Genomic DNA, 23,735 nt, shown 5'->3' with positions numbered 1-23,735 from the left:
GGAAAACAAAGACATTATTGAATGATAAATTCTCTGCAACAGAAGGTTTCCATCCCAGGATATAAAGTCAGTGAAACTTTATATCACTGTAGACAAGTTTAACCCTAATCTCCACAAATGTTCACAATTCAAGAAATTTTCCTTTTGCTTGAAAAATTGTATTTATCACTTGACATTTAAAAACAGTGACAGGCAAGGGTGTGGAAATCGAAGTATTAACAACCAGTTTTTCCAATATTTTCTGTGGGGAATTTATTACAGCAATTAAAGACAGGCTCGCTCAACCACTTGAAAAGTTTCAGCTGATCAGACTGTGCTAGCTCAGACTTGCAAATAGAAATCACATCCAACAAACCTCAGTGAATTATCTGGTGATTAATACTGTGGACACTGGAATGTCAATGGTTATTTATGTCCAATGGGGATAACACAAAGACACCACAAAAAAGGTTAGTTCAAACAAAAAATACACTGAATTAAAATGCCTATACCAACTTAGCTAGGAAACTGGCTGACAAGTTATGGAATATGGGCAGGTATTCAAATTGGAAGGACATGGCTTGCGGCACCCATGAGTACTCGCTGATACCATAATTATTCAACACAGCTGAAAGAGACTTGGATGACTGGATTGGAAACTGATGATGACAAAAATGTGCAGCATTGTAATTAAGTAGATCTATTTTCACTGCCAACAGACTGGGTGAATGGGAAAAGCTCACAAAAAGAATTTTGATGCATGTATGTGAGTTGTCCATTTTGGAGCTTAAAGTGATAAAGCTGATTATTTTCTAAATGGCGAGAAAGCCAGAAGCAAATGAAGTCCAAAGAAACCTAGTAAGCCAAACACAAAGGTCAGTAAATGATATTCACAAGTAGAGAAAAATAATCATGTAAAAGATTAAGAGTTTAGAGGAAATATAGCAAAATCATTTTACGGATGAAGAATAAAAGGATTTCAATTATAAAATTAGGTAGGACAAGTTGGAGTTGTTGCCTTTACAGCAAAGGAGTTTGAGGGGAGGTACAGTGCTCCGTAACACAAGAATCAACTGAGCTTCCATTCAGGCATGGAATTGGCCCCATACGCCAAAATTCAGAAACACAAGATTTGCTTTTGTTTCCACTTCCGGGGAATTGCTGAGTGATTCCAAGACAGTTACAGTTTTCTAATATTACCGTTTTGACTCAATACCATTAAGGTCATTCAGTCAACACTCACAACACGTTGGAGGAAGCAGGTCAGGCAGCATCCGTGGAAAAGATCGATCGACGTTTCGGGCCGGAACCCTTCGTCAGGACTGTAGGAGGAAGGGGCAGAGGCCTTATAAAGAAGGTGGGGGGAGGGTGGGAAGGAGAAGGCTGGTAGGTTCCAGGAGAAAAAAGCAGTAAGGGGAAAGATAAAGGGGTGGAGGAAGGGAGGCAGGGAGGTGATAGGCAGGAAAGGTGAAGAAAGAATAGGGGAAAACACAATGGGTAGTAGAAGGAGGCGGAACCAAGAGGGAGGAGGTAGGCAGCTGGGGGAAGGGGCAGAGTGACATAGGGAATTACCGGAAGTTGGAGAATTCTATGTTCGTACCAAGGGGCTGGAGACTACCTAGACGGTATATGAGGTGTTGCTCCTCCAACCTGAGTTTAGCCTCATCATGGCAGTAGAGGAGGCCATGTATGGACATATCTGAATGGGAGTGGGAAGCAGAGTTGAAGTGGGTGGCAGATATGTCCATACATGGCCTCCTCTACTGCCATGATGAGGCTAAACTCAGGTTGGAGGAGCAACTCTGACATAGACCGTCTAAGTAGTCTCCAGCCCCTTGGTACGAACATAGAATTCTCCAACTTCCGGTAATTCCCTCCCCCTCCCTTCCCCTATCCCTATGTCATTCTGCCCCCTCCCCCAGCTGCCTACCTCCTCCCTCTTGGTTCCACCTCCTTCTACTACCCATTGTGTTTTCCCCTTATTCTTTCTTCACCTTTCCTGCCTATCACCTCCCTGCCTCCCTTCCCCCACCCCTTTATCTTTCCCCTTACTGGTTTTTCTCCTGGAACCTACCAGCCTTCTCCTTCCCACCCTCCCCCGACCTTCTTTATAAGGCCTCTGCCCCTTTCTCCTACAGTCCTGACGAAGGGTTCCGGCCCGAAACGTCGATTGATCTTTTCCACGGATGCTGCCCGACCTGCTGAGTTCCTCCAGCGTGTTGTGAGTGTTGCTTTGACCCCAGCATCTGCAGATTATTTTGTGTTTACGACGTCATTCAGTCATATGTGGGGAAGGTGGGAAAACAAAACCCACAAGCTAAGCCTGTTTAGTTGGCAGAGAGGAAAGCTTAGAGAATTTAGTTCGATGAAGATAGACACCATGTAAACAAAGAGGGAAGCTTGAGCACCACAAAACAAGGTAAAAATCCAGAAGAGGCACAGATAGGAAAGGAGCTGCAAATCTTTGCCATACCTTAAGGACATTTTAATACTTGCCTTCTGTTTGGCAAAGCCTGGATCAATCACAAACACAACACCATCAATAGTGAGCGAAGTTTCAGCAATATTTGTAGACACGACGACCTAATGTAGAAAATAAGGAAATGCAGTTAGTATCACAGCAAATCATCAACACAGAAGATTCTGCAGATGTTGGAAATCCACAGCAACACAAAATGCTGGAGGAGCTCAGCAGGTCAGGCAGCATCAATAACAGGGAGTAACAGTCAATGTTTTGGGCTGAGAGCATCACAGCAATTCTGCTTTAAACATTTCACATCCAAAGCTGCCAGTATAAGTTTGCAATAGAATGCCATCCTTTAGACTACCCTTTCCTGTAAAGGATCAAAAACTACAATATATCATGTCTGTACCTGGTCAAAACAAAACTATTTTGCAGATAACTGATTTACAACAAATTTTACAAATCAGAGGGAACAAACATTATAAGGGCCCAGGGGAGTGATGTGGAACAGAGAAACTCCCCTGAAAATGCTGGCACAGAAAGACAAGGTGATGAAAGAGACATATGTCATGCTTGCCTTCATTAGATACAGCATTAAAGAGTTAGAGCATCATGTTATAGCTGCACCAGTGGTGGAGGGAGATACAGTTACATTTAACAGCTGTTTGGACAGGTACAGGAATACAAGAAAAACAGAGGGGCATGGGTCAAATAGGACCAGCTTAGGTAGCATTTTGGTTCATATGGACATGTTTGGTTAAAGGGTTTTGCTTCCATGCTATATAACTGTGACTCTTAAACTTATCATAACATAGTCATACTTTATTGATCCCAGGGGAAATTGGTTTTTGTTACAGTTGCACCATAAATAATAAATAGTAATAGAAATAGTAATAATAATATTACTATTAGTAAATAGTAATACTAATAGAAATAATAAATAGTCATAGAATAGTAGTAGAAAATAATAATAAATAGTTAAATAGTAATACTTAAATTATGCCAGTAAATTATGAAATAAGTCCAGGACCAGCCTATTGACTCAGGGTGTCTGACCCTCCAAGGGAGGAGTTGTAAAGTTTGATGGCCACAGGCAGGAATGACTTCCTATGACGCCAAAGTAATCTCCAGTTTTCCTTCAGTTCTTCCAAATGATGTGTGTGCAATGTCGTCCAAGCTTGCAAGAGTCATAAGTCGGACAGCTGTGCTCTCAAATGGAGAACCACTTGAAATGACCATCAAGTTACATTTGCCCCCACTGACAGCTTACAGCAATAACCTTTTTAAAATGAGATGTTGAAAAAAATGCAAACCTCTGCACCTCTGACAGTTAGTTAAACTTACTTATAACAACAATGATAAACCTTACCCAAGAGCATTCCTCTCTCACAAATGGCTGCAACATTCTCACACAACATTCTTCACGCTTTCAAACCTGGACATTGAAACTATGGCTGAGAAATGCAGGCTAATAGCTTTGTGTGCAAGCCACAATGTGTGCGCTGATTACAACTTGTGACGAGAATACACATAAAATTAAGATGTTTGCTGGCCTGGGTTAGCATCAGTGGCATCAGCAAGTGGTCTGCCACCTGTCCTCAGGGGAAGGAGAGATGAGGAACAATGGAGCAGCGTCTGGAGATGTGTAATGAAGGGACGGGAGAGAGAGCTGTCTGGAGCGGCTCCCCCTTTGAACCCTGAACTGTTTGAAGTGATGGACAGGCGATACCCCAGCAGGGGGATAAAAAGGGACAGGTTCGCTAAGGCAACACACACGACACCCGAGGTAACGAGACCCTGGAAGCGGTGCGCCTCTCACGAGTCGGTGGGAAGTACCGGACCTTAAACGCACAGGGCGGAAAGGTACGATCAGCGGGAACCCGGTGTGTGTCCACCCTCGCTTGGGTGCCGGGTTCACTGCAGAGGATCGACCGCATCTGGAGGAGGGGTCACAGTCGGTGACCGCAGGTGACATCACAAAGGACCCACCCGGGAGCTGCTTGTGAGCAATATCGCCGGTCTGTGAGTGGAAGCTGTTTCTGAATGATCAGTCGTTCTTGTTCTCTCTCCCCCCACATTGTCCATCGCCATGGCAACGATTACTGCGAACTGAACTTTTGTGTCACTTTGAAATTTGGTCATTTACCCCTAGACAACGATAGAGCTTGATTGATGCTGTTATCTTAATTCTGTGCACATGTGTGTTTATCATTACTGAACTGTTGCATTTATTATCCTTTCGATTACTGTGTTGCTCGTTTCTTTAATAAAACTTTCTTAGTTCTAGTAATCCAGCCTCCAACTGAGTGATCCATTTCTGCTGGTTTGGTAACCCAGTTACAGAGTACGTAACAAACTAAAATTGCAAGGAAGGCTTAATGCACAGGTTGATGGTTAAATGGTCCGAAACCAGTTCAATCGCACAGCATTCTAGAACTGGTTGAAAATAATACCACTACTTTTACATAGTGGCAATCTAGCCTGGTGTATTAGTACAACTCGTGCATAAATGCTATTTTTAGCTACATAAATGATTGCACGTTTTTGCTCTACCTTTTAATGCTTTAAAAGTATGTAATGCCCTGATTAAGATTTCTACTGCTCTGCTGTGAGGTAGCTTATATTAGTAGTTTTCTGTAAAAGCAGTGTGACATGCTGGAAAGTGTGTTTTGGCTTTGGCTAAGATAAGGACAAATGTTATCCAACTTAGGAATGTGAGTCAGCCAATCAGGATTGTGGGAAGTTTTCTGAAGACCAGTAGTCTGGTTCGGGGGTTTTGGAGGGAGCTGTGGAGCGGGACAGAAGGGAAGACGCCGCAGAATGCCAGTGGAAGGATATTCCCCATTGCATGAAGTGCTTTGTGTAGATGAATGGCTCCAAGGAGGAAGGACCAATATTCCTGAGAGAGAGCCAGTTTGCTCAAGTTGGGTTTTGAGTTGGAAGTTCGGAATGCAGTGTGTGCTTCATGCAGACAGTGGATCCAGGCACAAGTAAAAGACGACTCCAGTATGAACTCCAATGGTCTTGTGCACACTGGACTGGTTTAACCGTAAAAAGCCCTTTTATTGTCTTTTCCTTATTAACCGTTTGATAAAGCTGAAATTTGTAAATATACTTCCTTTATAATTTTATGTGGTGCATGATCTGTTATTTCTGGCCAACCAACAATTCTTTATGGGTAGCATTTACACAGCATTCGTTCAAATTGATGTTTCTTTAAGCAGAACATCACGATCTTCCTGCTTGGTTGAGCCCCAAATCATACAGACCCTAGACATATTATTTATGAAAGATGGCCTTTTCACCACTGAGTTACGTGGCTGTTAGCTGAGCTAGTGAGCCAAGTTTGCATACGATCCTCGTGAGAGGGTTACAAGTCTTTTTTTTTAAAAAAGGTGCCTTCCATCCAATATTTGGTAGTCAAATTACTTCCTCTGTTGTGCTAGATCATCAGATTTCAACATAAAACCACGCTGAACTACCTCCCCATGAAATCAAGTGAAAATTAAAATACACGTTTGCAAACTAATCACATTTTTATTTAGTCTTTAAACGACTGAAAACATTTTTCAGATATCAGGGGTCATTCTCATCTTCCATGGCCTCATACCACATTTCTTGCACTCTCAAGGTTTAAACAAGCACAGCTGTTATTTAAGGCAAATTAAATATATTTCTCCTTTTTAAGAGTTAAAATCTCAAAAGCAATCCAATCACATTATTTACCAACTATACCAACCTCAGATGCCTCCAAAGGGTAGTGACATTACTTAATCCCATCAGTACAATTTAAATGACAAAAGTCCTAAAAGATCACTGCCCCAGATAGTATGCTTGAGCATCTACATGTACATGTGAGGTTAGAAATTAGAGCCTGTGGCTCAAATTTGGTCCAAGGCAACTCCTGTCTTACAGTTACTAAGAGAAACACTCCTGGTTCAGGAAGCAGCAGCTCTTGAAATGTCAAACTCAAGGGTGGCATAGTAGCATAACAATTTACAGAACTAGCAATTTTAAGATCGGAGTTTAGTTCCAGCCATTGTCTGTAAGGAGTTTGCATGTTCTCCCCATGACCATGTGGACTTTCTCCAGGTGCTCCGGTTTTCACCCGCATTCTAAAAGGATGTATACACAGGGTTAGTGAATGTGGGCATGCTATATTGGCACCTGAAACATGGAGACACTTGCAGCATGTCACCAGCACAGCTGCTGGCTGTGTTGGTTGTTGACGATGCATTTCACTGTATGCTTCAATGTACATATGACAAATTGAACTATCTTCTAGTGGTCTGCAGCATTCATAACTGTAGCTGGGGATCATCTAATGAGGTTATAATGAGAGTCCAGCATCAAATGCTCAGCTGTCAATTACTCCATCAGACTCAATCTCTTTAAAAAAGGGACTCTGAAAAACCAATGTCGATTTTGTCACTTCCCATTTTATGGTCCAAATCTGAAATTGCAAAAGCAGTGGCAAGTGAATCTACCAACAGAAAAGGAAAATTTGACTGAGTTTTTATTTGACCTGAAGCAATCTGTTTTAACCTGGAAAACAGTACAACCAGAAAGATTTAAACATTGTTATAACAATGAGACTATCCTGAATGTGGGCATGTGGCCAAGTGGTTAAGGCATTGGACTAGCAACCTGAATGTCGTGAGTTCGAGCCCCAGCCGAGGGAACGTGTTGTGTCCTTGAGCAAGGCACTTAATCACACATTGCTCTGCGACGACACTGGTGCCAAGCTGTATGGGTCCTAATGTCCTTCCCTTGGACAACATTGGTGTCGTGGAGAGGGGAGACTTGTAGCATGGGCAACTGCTGGTCTTCCATACAACTTTGCCCAGGCCTGCGCCCTGGAGAGTGAAGACTTTCAAGGCGCAGATCCATGGTCTCGCAAGACTGAGACCATAAGACAAAGGAGCAGAAGTAGGCTATTCGGCCCATCGAGTCTGCTCCGCCATTTTATCATGAGCTGATCCATTTTATCCTATTTAGTCCCACTGCCCCACCTTCTCACCATAACCTTTGATGCCCTGGCTACTCAGATACCTATCAATCTCTGCCTTAAATACACCCAATGACTTGGCCTCCACTGCTGCCCGTGGCAACAAATTCCATAGATTCACCACCCTCTGACTAAAAAAATTTCTTCGCATTTCTGTTCTGAAAGGGCGCCGTTCAATCCTGAAGTCATGCCCTCTCGTACTAGACCCCCCCATCATGGGAAACTAACGGATGCCTTTAATCCCGAATATTAAAAAAAACAAAAGGAGCGGAGATAAAATTAACTCATTGGGGATCAGGGGTAAACTTACAGTGGCTGAAGTCATATGGGTGAGATGAGCAAAACCAACCATCTTAGGCTTCTGATGCTGCTCCAGATTTACTTTCTGGTATTATCATTGCCAAGCTCTTCAACGCTAATTTGTTCCATTGCAAAAATAGTGGCTATTTCTCAGGACTGCAATACCCAGCTCCTCCTGAATTTCACAAGCCTACATGAAAAGCATTTATCAACCATGCAATCTCTTTATACACTTAACAAATTTATGACCCCATTGTTATCTATAGAACTATGACAGGTCTTGTGGATTTGGTGGCATCTCTATTGGGCAATACACACCCTTGATAGAAATTCTGTCAAGCTAATAGAGGACAGCCAACACAGAACATTTCTTCTTCCATAGTGTTTCAATAGTAAAACTACATTATTTTTATTAAAACTTCCAGCAATTTTTACCCTATGGACCCTCATTGAAAAGAGATAGTCTGTGATGATTCCAAGTATAACAGTTATCTTTATCAACAGGCATGCCACACTACCACTATACAGTACATCTCCCTTGGGACTATCCTTCTAAATTTGTATTATTAAAATACTTTTTGCTCTGTTATTAGAACAAATGAGCTCCAATGATGGGTCATAGTCAAAGCAAACTGATTTCTATTTTAAAAACGCAAACAACAGGAATTCTGCAGATTCTGGAAATTCAAGCAACACACATCAAAGTTGCTGGTGAACGCAGCAGGCCAGGCAGCATCTCTAGGAAGAGGTGCAGTCGACGTTTCAGGATGAGACCCTTCATCAGGACTAACTGAAAGAAGTCTCTTACTCACTCTTCCTTCAGTTAGTCCTGACGAAGAGTCTCGTCCTGAACCGTCGACTGCACCTCTTCCTAGAGATGCTGCCTGGCCTGCTGCGTTCACCAGCAACTTTGATGTGTGTTGCTTGATTTCTATTTTAAATTGGTTTGCATTTTTTTTTAAAAACATGTTAGGCTTTCAATACAAAGCTGGTAAATGAAACTGCTGCAGATAGGAAGAAAACTGCTAGATTAAAAAATGTAATCACAGGATTTTATTCTGCTTGACAACACTTCTGCACATCAAAACCAGAAACTGGTACTATTTTAAAATCTAATTTATTCAAATATTCAATCACCAGAATAATCAGGTGACACGGTAGCATAATTGGTGTTAAACAATTAAACAGTTGAAATGAAAACCGCACTCACTGATCAAAATGAACAGGAAAGGTCAGCATCAGGTTAAAAACAATTTGCATCATGGAATGTCAGAAGTTGGTTTTCTATCTTAGTCGACAATTTAAAGTAGGCAGCCCATTCTACTGCAGCTGTCAGTACTTCAATGCTAGATGAGGATTTGAGCAAAGTATCATGAAGACAAATCACTGAAAAATACAGTTCACATATTCAATGAAGCTGGAAAACGCCACCACACCCCACTCCCAACTTGATTACATTTGGAGAAAGGATGTACTTGGATATAGTTTTCTGGGAATACAAACTTTCAAAACATTTGCTCTTCAGTTTTAAAGGCAAATTTTGCAACATAAACATACTAAATATGCTTCAATTAAAGCAAGGGTAAGGATGGGGGTGGCGGGTTCCAAATTCCGACAATTTTACAGAGGATCAGGTGACAAAAAGTTGTAAGATCATGAAAGTCCAGTAGACTAGAATAAAAAAAACAGCAGCACAGAACTGCAGGATATTAAAACAGGAATCTAGTGAGCAGAACAAGTAAATCAAAAACTGCCATGTAAGAATCAAAAGACACAACCTCCAATGTTTCATGAATACTTTGAATGAAAAAGATGACAAAAAAACTAGCCTATTCAAGTCACTTTTAGTTGTCATTTCAACCATAACTGCTGGTACAGTACACAGTAAAAATGAGACAATGTTTTTCAGGACCATGGTGCTACATGAAACAATACAAAAACTACACTGAATTATGTAAAACAACACAAAAACTACACTAGACTACAGACCTATCCAGGACTGCATAAATTGCACAAAACAGTGCAGGCATTACAATAAATAATAATAAATAATTATTTAGCAACTGAAAAGGTATTGTTGCTGCGCTGAATTGTAAGAATCTTCTTAAGTAGATAAAGCCAGGTACAGACTCAGACTTAAAGTCACTCGTAGGAGGATTAAAGGGAAAGTTAAGGAAAATGTTTTCACTCAGAGCTGTGGCGATATAGAACATTCATTGTTCAAAATGGTAGCAAAAGCAGAAGCAATCTGGAAAAAATAACTGGGAGAGCATGATATGTCGTAACCTACAAGGCTACAGACTGGAAGTTTAGATTAATCCAAATATCACCTGACTTCTTGTGTCATAAATTTCTATAATTCTAGGAACAAAGTTTTACTGATTGGACAGAGAAAGTTCTCAGTATGATACAAATGTATTAGGTGCACTAATATCAAATTGCTCAGAGCTATCAAAATGATTTCCATCATAAAATGACAGATGTTCTGTGTTGATGGGTGATTAGAATGACTTCTGCCCTGTTATTATTACAGAGAGGAATTTAACTCTGCTCTGAGTGTACATCTAAGCACATTTGAAACCAGTGAAATATCTTGACAAATGAAAATTCTTAAAAACTGGCAAGTGTCATTTTTTAAAAAAAAAAATCATGATAATAGGAGTCTCAGAAAACGTACATAAAAATTTAGTTTGTATCCTTAGCAATGAGGTGACAATTCAGCTCTGATTTTGATTTTCTGTATTGTACCCATGGGTTTATATCATCACTGGTACATCACCAGTGTACTGACTGTATATGACTGTATAGTGACTAGGTACACTGCATTTTAGTAAAGTGGTGAAAAGTTCACATAAATTTAAATACTATACTTTTGAAAGAGTGTTTCACCTGTGAGTTACTATCCCCATATTTCCTCCTCTGCGTACAAGTCAGCATACATCATTGTTCTTTAACAATAATTAGTTTAAAAAAGTGTTCCCCAGTGGTTCAGGAGGCCACACAGGAAGGCAGAATTAGATCTGGATCAGTGGCTTCACTACCCTCCAGAATTTTAGATCATTTATTTCATGGGGGGGGGTCTGGAAGCCCATTATGAATATTTGTTTCCCTATGGTAAAATGAATTTGGGCAGGTTCCATAAAGAACTAGGTCTAGAAGAATTGTCCTACAGTTAGGTCAGTCAGTTTGAACAACTGTCAAAATGTCTGCTGCTTCAAAGTGCCAATTATGTCATCATAACAAAATCAAGGTAAGCATCCCCATTTGAAATCAGCAGCAGATTTTTAAATTTTACATATATGCCAGTGTAGAGACATGGATCTTTTTGTTTAAATAATGGCAAATATCGGAGGGTGCATGTTGACCAAGTGACAAATGAAGTCAGAGTGAGAAGTTGACGACCTCTCCAAAATATCCTTCTTTCAAAGTCTGTGATTTTAACTTGACAAATGTCAAGCCCATGTGCAGATAAGAGATTGAAAGCGCTACAATCCTTTGCTATGTTTGCTAACTGCAATCAAAAGTTGTACTATATTTAGATTTTCAAAAGGCATCTAATAATATAGCATATAAAAAGGTTATAAAATCAAGTCAAGTAGAGTTTATTGTCATATGCACATCTATGCACAGGTGCAGTGAAAAACTCACTTGCAACAGCATCATAAACACACAGCTTCACATAAGTAGCATTCGCGTAATTCAACAAATTATGCACAATTTTTACAAAACACATTTAGAACAAAAAATGTCAATTTTAGTGAACCATAGATGCAAGTGCCCAGAAAGACATGGATCACCACATATACTAAACAAAATTAACGCACAGGTGTAGGGCAAGCAATTAGCAGAGCAAAGAAAATGTTGAAGGGAAAATAAGAATATGGAGAGAGAATTCTTTGAAGAGCAGATAAAATAAATGTGCTATTTATAGACTAGCAAGCTGCCTACTACGGAGTCCCACAAGAATCAGTACTAGGGCCCAAGCTATTGAGAATGTATAATCATTTTTCTCCTCCAAAATAACTAAGCTGAGTGGGGAAATTAACTATTAACTATGGATCTGTAAGGAAATAAATGCATGTTAATTAAGAAATAATAAGATTGATGTTTGTCAGGTTATTCGTTTTAATGGAAAGAACAGAAAATGGTAGAAAATGAAAAGCTAGTGAACCCTGGTATTCACAGAGGTATGGGCCACCCTGTATATAAAACATTGTACAGCAGGCAATTGTATTATGGGACTTGGGAGTGCAACGAGGAAATCATACTGCTGCCCATTGATGGTTTAGGTAAGACCAATGAAGAGTAAGCTACAGAGATCAGCTATTGTTTCAAAAAGGGTGGAATATCAAAGGAAGCTCAAAGATGGTTGGTTGACGAGTAACCTTGTGAGAAGCAAATGAAGAGCCTACATGCACCGAAGAATTTTGAATGAAACAAGATTTGACTTGTCAAGGTGAATCCTAAGACGTCTTCATCCCAACTCTCTCCTGGTTAGAAAATCTGCATCTCAGGATAAAGAATCCAAAAGATTGTGTAAATCCAGCTATCACATTTCAAAGCCAAGATTTCTTTTCCCCCATGATTTGGTGTGGAGTTCAGGGAAGAAAGTGGAATTGACAACAAGGATCTGCAAAGCTACACAGCAGCTCAACAAGTTGGGTCATGTGGTCTATCCCTGCCCAGTCTTCTGATGTTCAAGCTTGTTATATGGATTTTTTCTTGAAGACAAGCTCTGCAGAGCTTGAACTGGTGGGGAGGTGAGGAGGCTGGGGATGGGGAATTGAAACTATGATGAATTTCCATTGTAAAATACAGAGCAAGGAATTTATATTGGAAATAGGAGAATAACAACCCAACAAAGGTGACCACTTAGACTGGAATAAGGACATGTAGGATCAAATAGTAATCAAAAAGCAACCTTCGAGAATCAGTAATTTGTTAAAGAGCACAATCCAACAACAATATTTAGTCAGAGATTAGGCAACACTTGATTGTTTAGGTTGGTGTTACAATTTTCTGGTTTAATTCAAAATAAAACCTTAAACTTATTTCAAATAAGAATTGACCAATGCTTGCTATCTAGGCCAATGATGTATCAGGAGGTATCCCAAAGAGACATCTATTGTACAGTCAAGAATTTTGATGTTTTCATCAATTTTGTATACATGGCAGCTTGCTAAGAAACAGCAATTACTGTGAAGCCAAGAGCCTGATGCAAGTATATTGATTCAGCAAGTTATGACCTTCAAAAGAAAATATTTCCTGCTTCATAAAGATGAGCATTTCAAGTAGCATTTTACCACTTCAATCACTGCAATATCCAGGTTGCCCCGGTTAAATGATTGGTCAGGTAAGAAGAAAACTGAAATGCAAGTCAATTCAGAGATACAAAGCAATGTGTTTTAAGAGGGATTCAATAAATAACAAGAGTGGAACAACAAAGTGACCTTCATGCACATGTCCAGTGGTCCCTAAAATCACCAAGCCAGTTAGGTAATCTTGTCTAGGAAGTATGCGTTGCTTTCCTTTATTGTCCAAACTGGGAACACAAGATCAAGACTGGATCCTTACAACAGAGACAGAACAGACATACAGATGGTGCAGGAGACAGGAGGAGCTTGCAACAACTGCTGAAATTAATTAAGAGTCATAGATTGAAGATAAACCGGGAGAGGGGGGGTGGGATGGCTAAAGGAGAGCTGGGGAAAAGAAAAGACATTGGAATTCCCTGCCTCAGATAGTGGCAGAAATTACTTGCACGAGTGCTGTGTTGCAACCAAAGCCACCCTGCTGGATGAGGGTGGATAGTTCGTGCTATAAACCTCCAGGACTTTATAATCCCAGCAAGGTGCTGGCTAGTCAGAGAGCCCAAATGATTAACAATTCATAAATAAAGCAGGTTTAATTTACAATATACTCATGCAAATACTGAATAAACTGCTTAGTTATCTTAACATATCTGAATTGCATGCTCGAAGTAATGGCATGAGTAAGTGGGAAAGTTACATGACAATGAGAGGAGAGGGATTAAACGGATGTTGTTTCCAGGAGCTGGTGCAATGTGCTGAATGGCCTCCTCTGGGCTGTACGATTCTACTTGCAAAGTTTGTCTCTACTTGATATCCCACTTGTTTAAGTTGAGATTTTATAAAACACTGGCAAGGCCTCACTTGGAGCATTGCGTGCAGCTTACCTTAGAAAGGATGTGCTGAAACTGGAGAGGGTTCAAAGGAGGCTCATGAAAATGATTCCAGGATTGAATGGCTTGTTGTATGAAGAATGTTTGATAGCACTGGGCTTGTATTCACTAGAATTCAGAAGAATGTGGGGTGACCACATTGAAATCTATCAAATAGTGAAAGCCCTTTACAGAATGGATGAGTAAAGTCTGTCCTCATAGAATTGAGATGAGGAGGAATTTCTTTAGCCAGAATGGTGAATCTGTGGAATGATTTCCCACAAGCAGCTGTGGAGGCCAGGTCTTTATGTACAGGTGTCCCCCGCTTTACACCACTTCGCTTTTACAAAAGACCTACATCAGTACCTGTCTTCGCTAACCAAAAGAAATCCGAAGAGGATTTTCGCTTTTACGAAAAAAGGCACCTGCTTTAAACGTGTTTACCCCGAGAAAGACTACAATGACCGTGAAGCCTTGCGCAGGCAGGTGTGTGCGCATGCATGCACATGCCAATTTTTTTCTACAAGTTGGTTTTGGCTAAATCTTCCTGATTCTGCTAAGTGAAACTACACTGTACATACATTATTTCTACTTTATATAGGCTGTGTATTTATCATATCATTCCTGCTCTTACTATATGTTAGTGTTATTTTAGGTTTTGTGTGGTATTTGGTATGATTTGGTAGGTTATTTTTTGGATCTGGGAATGCTCAAAAATTTTTCCCATATAATTTAATGGTAATTGCTTCTTCACTCTACGCCATTTCAGTTTACGAACCGTTTCATAGGAACGCTCTACTTTCGGATAGCAGGGGAAACCTGTATATTTAAGGCAGAGGTTGATATATCCATGAAAAGTGCCTCTTCATAGAAACTTTTTCTACATCTCATTGTGGACCTGTTCAGAGGCAGCATTATGCAACAGAGGCAAATTGGTAGAGGACCCCTGTCTTATGGATTTGTACAGCAAAACCCACCATTTCAGAGTGAATGAGCCTCCATATCGCACATGGCAATCCCTCTGCCTCCAAAGATGCTGCTGACCCGTTCAGTTTCTCCAGCAATCCCTTGTGTTGCCAGCTAGTGAGAGTAAAGCTGTATTATATTTTGAAAACAATTTTGAAATCCAGATGTGCTAATCAGGATCCAATGTAGGCCAGTCTGCCTAGGGTCAATGGACAGGAAGAACTTGAATACAAACCTGCAACATCTACTTGAGTAATGTGGACTAAAAATCTCAGATTCAATTATTCAGAAATTATTTGTGCAATTCCTTCTGTAGTTATAGGAAGATGGAGAAAGAGCTTCTAGTTCTGTTTACATCTTAGCAATTTTCACTAAAATCATGTCAAAACCAGGACCAAAGTTGGCTTCTTCCGTCAAGACCATCTTGACCTGCCAATAGTTCAAACTGTGGCAAAGTGGTAGATGACAACAATCATATTTGGAATACTGCCAAAGGATGAAATCAACATCCACAGGCTAAAAATAGCCAAGAACCTTGTTAAAAATATAGTACATTTGATCAGGTTTCCCATTATAAGCTCACTATTTGTTCCAAGCATGCCAAACATTAATTATAATAGATATTTTTCTACCAAGAGTACTGCATTTTCAATGAACATCTTTTCTTACTTTCTTTATCCTTTTAAAAAAAACATTGTCCCCTCTGAAAATAGTGGCTCCAATCCAGCTCAATCTCCTTCACTTTTGTCAACTGCTTTCCAAGTCTGAATTGCACTTAAATTACACATTCCTACTTCCTTTCTTTCACTAATAATTCATTGGCACTGTTACAATGACTTACAGACAGTGAAAATAGTACTTCCCCTCAATACAATCATTATCAGAAATAAATTAGAATGATCGATGTTACTGGGTGAGTTACACAGATCTAGTTATATTCATAATCATAATACTTAATCAACATGCAATCTTTTGAATAAAATGTATGCATACTGCACACATTTTAAACACTTACTTACAGCATTACTTTTGTTGACAATTTATAGTCATTGACTAAATGAGCTGACACATAAAATAGAGAAATAGATTAACCCAAGGTGTCCCTGCAATAATAATCACGTGAGATTTTTCATAAATACCACTTGACTCTCTAAAGTGAAGGTGCCAAGAGATTTAGTCATATGGCTCAGCTGCTCACTGATTAAACATTAAAATATTCAGCAGTCTGCCTTTCACACACGGGACTAATCTCTGGACCCCTGCTATCAACAATGCAAGCCAGTTATTCCATATTGACTCCCTCACTTTCCTTTCCCAAAAGCACTTGCATATCCATTTGATAGAAGTTCCAACATTTACTCAAAAATTGATGAGAAACCTCAGGCATAAAAAGAGAATGCTTAGTCTGCAATGAAGCACAAGTCTTTATGTGAAATTGACAGCTATCTGCATTTAAGGATTTAACCTGCTGAGATTCAGCATTCTAAGTAATCTACTTTTTTTGATTTAAACTATAAATACTTACGTTTCTTTTCAATCTGAAGCAAACTCAGCGATGCTTAATTTTCATTTACAAAAAAATTAATCTGGACAGGCGCAAGTAGGCTTGTAATCACTCCAAAAATGGGCACATCTTTTAGGCTGTTATTTTTCAACACAGTGTAACACAGACTGGCATCTTTACGAAAAATGTGCTTCAGCATTTAAAGCAGACTACATTACCAACTTAACAGAATGCAGCATATAACAGTAACTTACAACAATACACTCAATAAATCACAGAACAGTCATTCTGCCAAGCTACCTCTAAGCTCATAAAGCCTACAAAAGATGCATGAATTTTGCCACTCAGATGGATGGATGTTTTGTGATGCTTTAAGCACGTGGTGCTCATGATTGGTTTTTACATTCTCCCGAGAGCAAGTTGTCTAGCACCATCCTGGATGTTCCTCCTTCATTTCCAGTGGATACAGTCAATATTCCTACAAATCAATGTGAGTGGTATGTCCTGAAGATGTTCTCATTTCCTATATCTCCTGAAAATCTTTTGTCACAATGAAGTTTTGAAGAGTCTGAAGTTGGCTAAAGATTATTAGAATCTTTCTGCTGGGCATGATTGCCTGGACTACAAAGTTAATGCTAGACCAAAGGATCTTTGAGCTCTTGCCCTCAAACAGTCAAAGCCCACTCTGCAACATCAATAATGATGGAGAATTTCTTCATTCAAGTCTACTTCCCTGAAAGATAGAATGTTATAGAAAGTGATCAGGCACTTCATAATTTCATAGTGGATCTTTACTGTTTGGAAGCATCATAAAGCAAGGGCAAGTTGATAAGAGGACCCTTAGAGCAACTCTTTCAGATGTTTTAGTGAACATGCCTCCGAGTGTGCGCAGAGTATTGGAGCTTGATGACTGAAGTTGGATTAGGTTTGGTTCTAGAATAGAGGCCACAAATTGCAGCCTAAATCAGCATGATACAACAATTTCTATTTTCAAAAATGAAGCTCAATATGCAAATACAAGAGACGAAATTTAGGTCTGCAAGCATCCTCCATTTGGCTACATAAAACCTACCCATACGCAATAGTGTTGGTATCCTGAACACTTAATTCATCCCATGAGATGGAGATACTCAGTGCAATGAAAACAAAGATCCTGGGCTTCAATTAACATCCTGATGGAAATATTGAAGAACTCTGCTCTACAATAATCTGAACTAGTTTCTTCACTGCGACTACAACTTCGGGGCTTACCACAAAGATCGGAAAAAATACACTGGTGCACCCTTCCAATGACTGCCCTGGTTCCCTTTATCAGCAAAGGAATGCGATACGTGAGGAACTGAACAGTAAATAGCAACACACCTTGTTGCAACACTCATATCATAATCATGATATTCCAGTCCTCACTGCAGAACTCATCCCAATAGATACAAAGTAAGAGATCAACAAATCAATGGGAGCTTTCTCAAAGCACTCTATGCAGGAATGAGTCACAAAGGAAAAGGAAAGGATCCACAGAACACCCATAAACAATTTGTTGTTTCACCAATGACCTTCCATCTGTGATGGGGTCAAGTATAGAGCTGATAATCACATCAACAATGAAGCAGTCCTGCCAGTCCACAGAAAGACCCAGGTAGCATCAAAATTGCTAATCAAAAAGGCATTTTTCCCCTAATATACAGTAAGTACCTTAAAAGTTGAATAATTTTGCCCAAACTTCAACTGCAACACACATTAGACACTTTCTCATGTGTTAGGAAAAACAATTAGCATAAAAGTAACTGCCACCACATAAACAAAGACGGCACGGTAGTGTGAAGCAGCTACACTCTGCACAGTTTTAGTCAAGTGTGCAGTAGGTCAACAATATTCTGCAGGCTGGTCATCAAAAGAGCTTATCAGCATTCTCACTACTGATATTGTATCACAGAGCAGCCACTGCCTCGCAGTGCCAGAATCCTGGATTCAATCCTCACCTTAGGACGTCAGTGTGGAACTTCCATGTTCTCTTTGTAACTATGTGGGTCTCCTCCCACATCCACAAGTCATGCCTGTTGTTAGGATAACTGGCTACTGTTAATTATGATGGTTAGTGAGGATTCGGTGTCTATCTCTCTCAATCAAAGTTTAACAGCACCCTAAACATACAATACCATGGGTACATTATAAATGAAACAGAAAACTCCTCTGGAGAATAACAGAGTAGAGGGCCACCCTGAGACTGAATAGTTTTCTTTTCACCTCTGACCTGAATGACCTTTATTTCGAGAATGCCTCAATTCCAGACACTTTAGCAAGGGAAACCATCAACCATCTACCCTCAGACAAGCCAATCTACAAAATGGTATCCAACAGACAGTAAAAACAAGATGTAAGAGTCACAGCATAGAAACAGGCTATCTGGCCTTTGGTATCCATGCCGACCATCATGTCCATCTATCTGTCTGTATTAATTTCATACCCCCCCAACCAATGCCTTGCTCATTCATATCATACTGTTTCACACCCCAAGGTATGTCAAATCCAAATCTCTCATTAGCATCTAGTTATCAGCCAGGGTAAAATAGCTTGCAATTCTGCATGGGCTTCCCACTAAAATGGAAACCAATCATAATATGCAGGAAGCACAGACTTCAAAGTTCAAATCATCAACTCAAAATCTACATGCAAGAAAGACAAGAATTACACACAAAGTGTATTTTTCATCTTTCATGGATAGCTGTCTTGAAGAACCATCTAAGGACAGGCAAATAGACACCATACAATTTTGAATTTGGAAAAATGCAAAGGAGTGCAGTTTGTAAGGCTGAAAAACATTTAATATTTTCTTTATTAACTAACAGAGACTTAAGGGTTCTGATATTTCAATAATGCTATTTAATTAGTTAAGGAATCCTAGGATTTTGGTAGATGCAATGAGTTCAAAAGCAAAGTTCAAATGCGGTTTAAAACATGTCATAATTTTGAATGCCTGGCATCAAAAAGGAAGCAAGAGCCATTTCAAGAAAAGGAAAGTGGAGCCGTGTTCGATGACAAAATGACTGGCATACAAATTCATGACAAGTGTTGATCGGCAAATCATGAACCACCACCATCTTTGAATGGGTCGGTAACCAGAAGGGATAGAAGGATAAATGAAGACATCAGGAAAATAGTTAAATCAGTTAAAATAGTTTCTAGACTGGAATGAAGATACAATCCATGATGCTTTTTAAAGTGAAGTAAATGATTTCAAACATAACAGTACTGCTAAGAGAGAAGGGAATAACATTAAGTGGCTGGCTTTTGGCAGGTTTTTCCATTTGATTTGACTTTAGAGCAAATTATGCACACGACAACAAAAATTACCCAGTTTTGTCCAAGAGATTTGGGACTGAACAGCCAAATAAAGTGCCACCCCAATAAAATACACTGGATGAATAATTTAGAAAGCAAAAAATGCTGGGTATATTGATGAGGCCAACATAGAGGAAAAAAATATTTCAAGTAATGACCTTTCACCAGAACTCTACATCAGTTGGACCAAACCTGGTTCAAACAGAGAAGAGTGGCGCAAACTAAATTGCTCCACTCTCTGAGGACACATGCCAGATCTGCTGAGCCAAATAGGCTTTTTCCTCCGTCCCAAATTGAGCACTAAAGGTCAATTTACCAACCATACTTTAAGGCCAAATGGCTTAAAGATGCATCAGCTCTCAACAGTGACAAAGAGAAGAGGAAAAAACAGGAGGAGAAATTGATGTGGTAAAGCTGCCAAATAGCAAACTGCTTTGAAAATAGATAAACAAGTGAATAACTATGGTGGAAAAAAAAATAGGAATATGGCATTTGCATTAAAAAGAAATGCAAAGCAGTGGAAGAAGAAAAGATCAAGATACACAAGTGAACCAATTAAAAGCAGTAGTGCAAAACAACTAAAAATGTTAAACGACACCAGATTTACTTCTAAGATAATAGTAATTGTAATAATAAGTCATGTTCAATTAAATATTAGTCAGGTTGCTTCTAGCACAAGAACACTCAACCACTGGAGAAGGTATAAAAGTAATCTGAAAGGAAGAACTGGATACTGTGCAGCAGCAGACCTGAGAGCAAGTTGGAAACAATTCCTTGCGGACTTACTGCGCCAGCTTTAAAAAGTGAGTTGGGCCTGTCAGGACTTGTTTGCAGAGCAGAAGATTGCTTGGATTAATAGTAAGGGCAAGGTTAATTACACGGGCCAATAAAAAGAAACGAGTTTAATCTAAGTGGCCATTTATTTAGCAATACAGTGTCCAGTAGGCCCTTCAAGTCATGCTGCCCCAGCAACCACACAAACACGATTAACCATAACCTAATCATGGGACAGTTTACAATGACCAGTTAACCTACCCAGTACATCTCTGGACTGTGGTAGGAAACTAGAGCACACGGGGAAAACCCACGCATTCCACAGGGAGGATGTACAGAGACTCCTTCCAGATCATTGCGAGAATTGAACTCTGATCTCCGGAACACCCTGAGCTGTAATAGTGTCACACTAACTGCTACGCTATTGTCGGCACGGACTGTGTTACAGTAGTCAGCTTTGGCTCAACAAGCACAAGCTAGAAATTATTTAGAGAAGTTAAGAGGTTGGGGTGGGGTGGGGGGGGGAGTTGGTGACATATCAGGGCACAGTAATAGTAGCCAGGCCAGTGACACTGTGGCCAGTTACGAGGCTCAGCAGAGAAGAGTACAGTCAGGCAAAGCGGTAGTGATAGAATAGTTAGAATGACAGATAGCAGATTCTGCAGCTGCAAAACAGAAGCCAGGATGGTTCATTGCCTTCCTGGTAGTCCTCAGCACTGTGCTGATGGCCGGGGACACAGCTGCAGATAGCTCAGTGATGAAGTATCCCCAGTCAAATTATGCAGAGTAAAGTAGTAAACAAAAAACACAAGGAACATGAACTAAAGAGTCTTCAAAGCGATCCACAACTGTGCAGCATGTTAAGCCCTGAAGCAAGTTCATCCTGAAGCCCAATGGCTACCAGACAACAGCCGCTCCCGAACCCAGTGGCGTGGGACATAATACCTGCACTTTCTGTATGTCAGCAGCAGTGAGAGAGGCCAGTCAAACACTGGCAGACAGCGCTGGACACCTGCTTGTTTTCCGCTCTCATCCTCAACAATTAAATCTTGGTTGCTTTAATCAATGCAGAGTAACGGAGCTGACCACAGCTTCGTGCTCCATCATTAGGAATCGGCACATAATTTCATCCATGCCGAATCCTCCAGATCACAGAAATGCCAAATCAGTCAGCACAAAAATACATTCCTCAAAAGGAAATTACAGGCTGTAATCAATTGCAGTTCAGAACAATCCTTTGTAAGCCGCCTGCAAGATGTCACAGTTGGTCATGCGTAGATGAGAGGGCAAAAATGTAGTTAGTACGATGAGCTGAATTATAACGTGGGGGCAAAAATCAAAAAAGGTGATGAATACGGAACTGAAGGTGTTGTATTCGAATGCACGCGGTTTATAAAAGAGATAGCTGATCTTGTAGCACTGTTAGAGATTGGCAGGCATGAAATTGTGGGCATCACCGAGTCGTGACTGAAAGAAAATTATAGTCGTAAGCCTAACATCCAAGGATACACCCTGCATTAAAAGGACAGGCAGAGGGAATGGGGTGGTTCTGTTGGTAAAAAAAAAATGAAATCAAATCCTTAGAAAAGAGGTGACATAGGATCGGAAGATAGAGTGTCCTGGTGGGTACAGTTTAGAATCTGCAAGGGTAAAAAGATCCTGATGGAAGTTATTTACTGGCCGCCTCCGAACAGTAGCCAGGATGTGCAATACAAATTTCAACAGGAAATAGGTAGGCATGTACTAAGGGCAGTATAATAATAACAACCAATCACACAATAATAAGCAAATACTTTGAGAGGCTGGTCAAGGACTACATCTGCAGCATACTGCCACCCACATTGGACCCCCTACAATTCACCTACTGACACAACCAATCCACAGACAACACAATAGCTACAGCTCCACACACCGTCCTTATGCACCCGAAGGATGCTTATGTGAGAATGCTGGTCTTGGACTACAGTTCAGCATTCAACACCATAATTCTCTCCAGGCTTGACAAAAAGCTCAGAGTCCCTGGCCTTCACTCTGCCTTGTGTAGCTGGATACTGGACTTCCCGTCAGATTGCCAGCAGGTGGTAAGAGTGGACTCCCTCATGGCTGTCCTTCTGACCCTCAACACAGGTGCCTCTCAGGGCTGTGTCCTGAGCCCCCTCCTTTACTCTCTGTATACCCATGACTGTGCTGCCACCCATAGCTTCAATCAGCTAATTAAATTTGCTGATGACACTACACTGATTGGCCTAATCGCAAATAATAATGAGGCAGCCTACAGAGAAGAAATCATCACCCTGACACAGTGGTGTCAAGAAAACAAGCTCTCCCTCAATGTCACAAAAACAAAGGAGCCGGTTGTGGACTACAGGAGGAATGGAGACAGACTAACCCCTATAGACCTCATTGGATCTGGATTTGAGAGGGTGAGCAGATTTAAGTTCCTTGGCATAGACGTCACTGAAGAGCTCATGTGGTCTGTACATTGCGGCTGAGTGGTGAAAAAAAAAGGCACAGCAGCACATCTTTCACCTCAGACGGTTGAAAAAGTTTGGTATGGCCCTCCCAAATACTAAGAACTTTCTATAGGGGCACAATTGAGAGCATCCTGACTGGCTGCATCACTGCCTGGTATGGGAACAGTACTTCCCTCAATCACAGGACTCCGCAGAGAGTGGTGCGCACAGCCCAGTGCATCTTTAGATGTGAGCTTCCCACTATTCAGGACATTTACAAAGACAGGTGTGTAAAAAGGGCCCGAAGGATCACTGGAGACCAGAGTCACCCCAACCACAAACTGTCCCAGCTGCTACCATCTGGGAAATGGTACTGCAGCATAAAAGCCAGGACCAGCAGGCTCCGGGGCAGCTTCTTCCACCAGGCCATCAGACAGCTTAATTCATGCTGGTGCAACTGTATTTCTATGTTATATTGACTATCCTGTTGTACATATTTATTAATTCTTATAATTGCACTTTGCACATTTAGATGGAAATGTAATGCAAAGATTTTTACTCATGTATATGAAGGATGCAAGTAATAAAAGTCAATTCAATTGATAGTCATGGGAGATTTCAATATGCAGATAGATTGGGAAAATCAGGTTGGTGCTGGATCAAGAGAGAATTTGTAGAATACCTACAAGGTGGCTTTTTAAAAAGCAGCTTGTGATTGAGCCCTCTAAGGGAAAGGCAATTCTGGATTGGGTGTTGTGAAATGAACC

The 23,735-nt window shown here is 40.4% G+C and overlaps 1 protein-coding gene across 3 annotated transcripts in view; it reads right to left on the bottom strand.

The window, feature by feature from the left end:
• The window catches only part of dhx15 (DEAH (Asp-Glu-Ala-His) box helicase 15), a 127,696-nt gene that overhangs the window by 30,977 nt on the left and 72,984 nt on the right, over window positions 1-23,735 (bottom strand). For all 3 annotated transcript variants that reach the window (XM_063043361.1, XM_063043359.1, XM_063043360.1), the window contains exon 7: window positions 2,476-2,562. In XM_063043361.1, the coding sequence (XP_062899431.1) occupies window positions 2,476-2,562 (87 nt within the window). The remainder of the gene's footprint in view (window positions 1-2,475; window positions 2,563-23,735) is intronic.

Source organism: Mobula hypostoma, chromosome 3 (genome assembly GCF_963921235.1).
Source record: "Mobula hypostoma chromosome 3, sMobHyp1.1, whole genome shotgun sequence".
In the NCBI taxonomy this organism is placed as follows: Eukaryota; Metazoa; Chordata; class Chondrichthyes; order Myliobatiformes; family Myliobatidae; genus Mobula; species Mobula hypostoma.
This window is presented reverse-complemented; position numbering and strand designations above follow the sequence as displayed.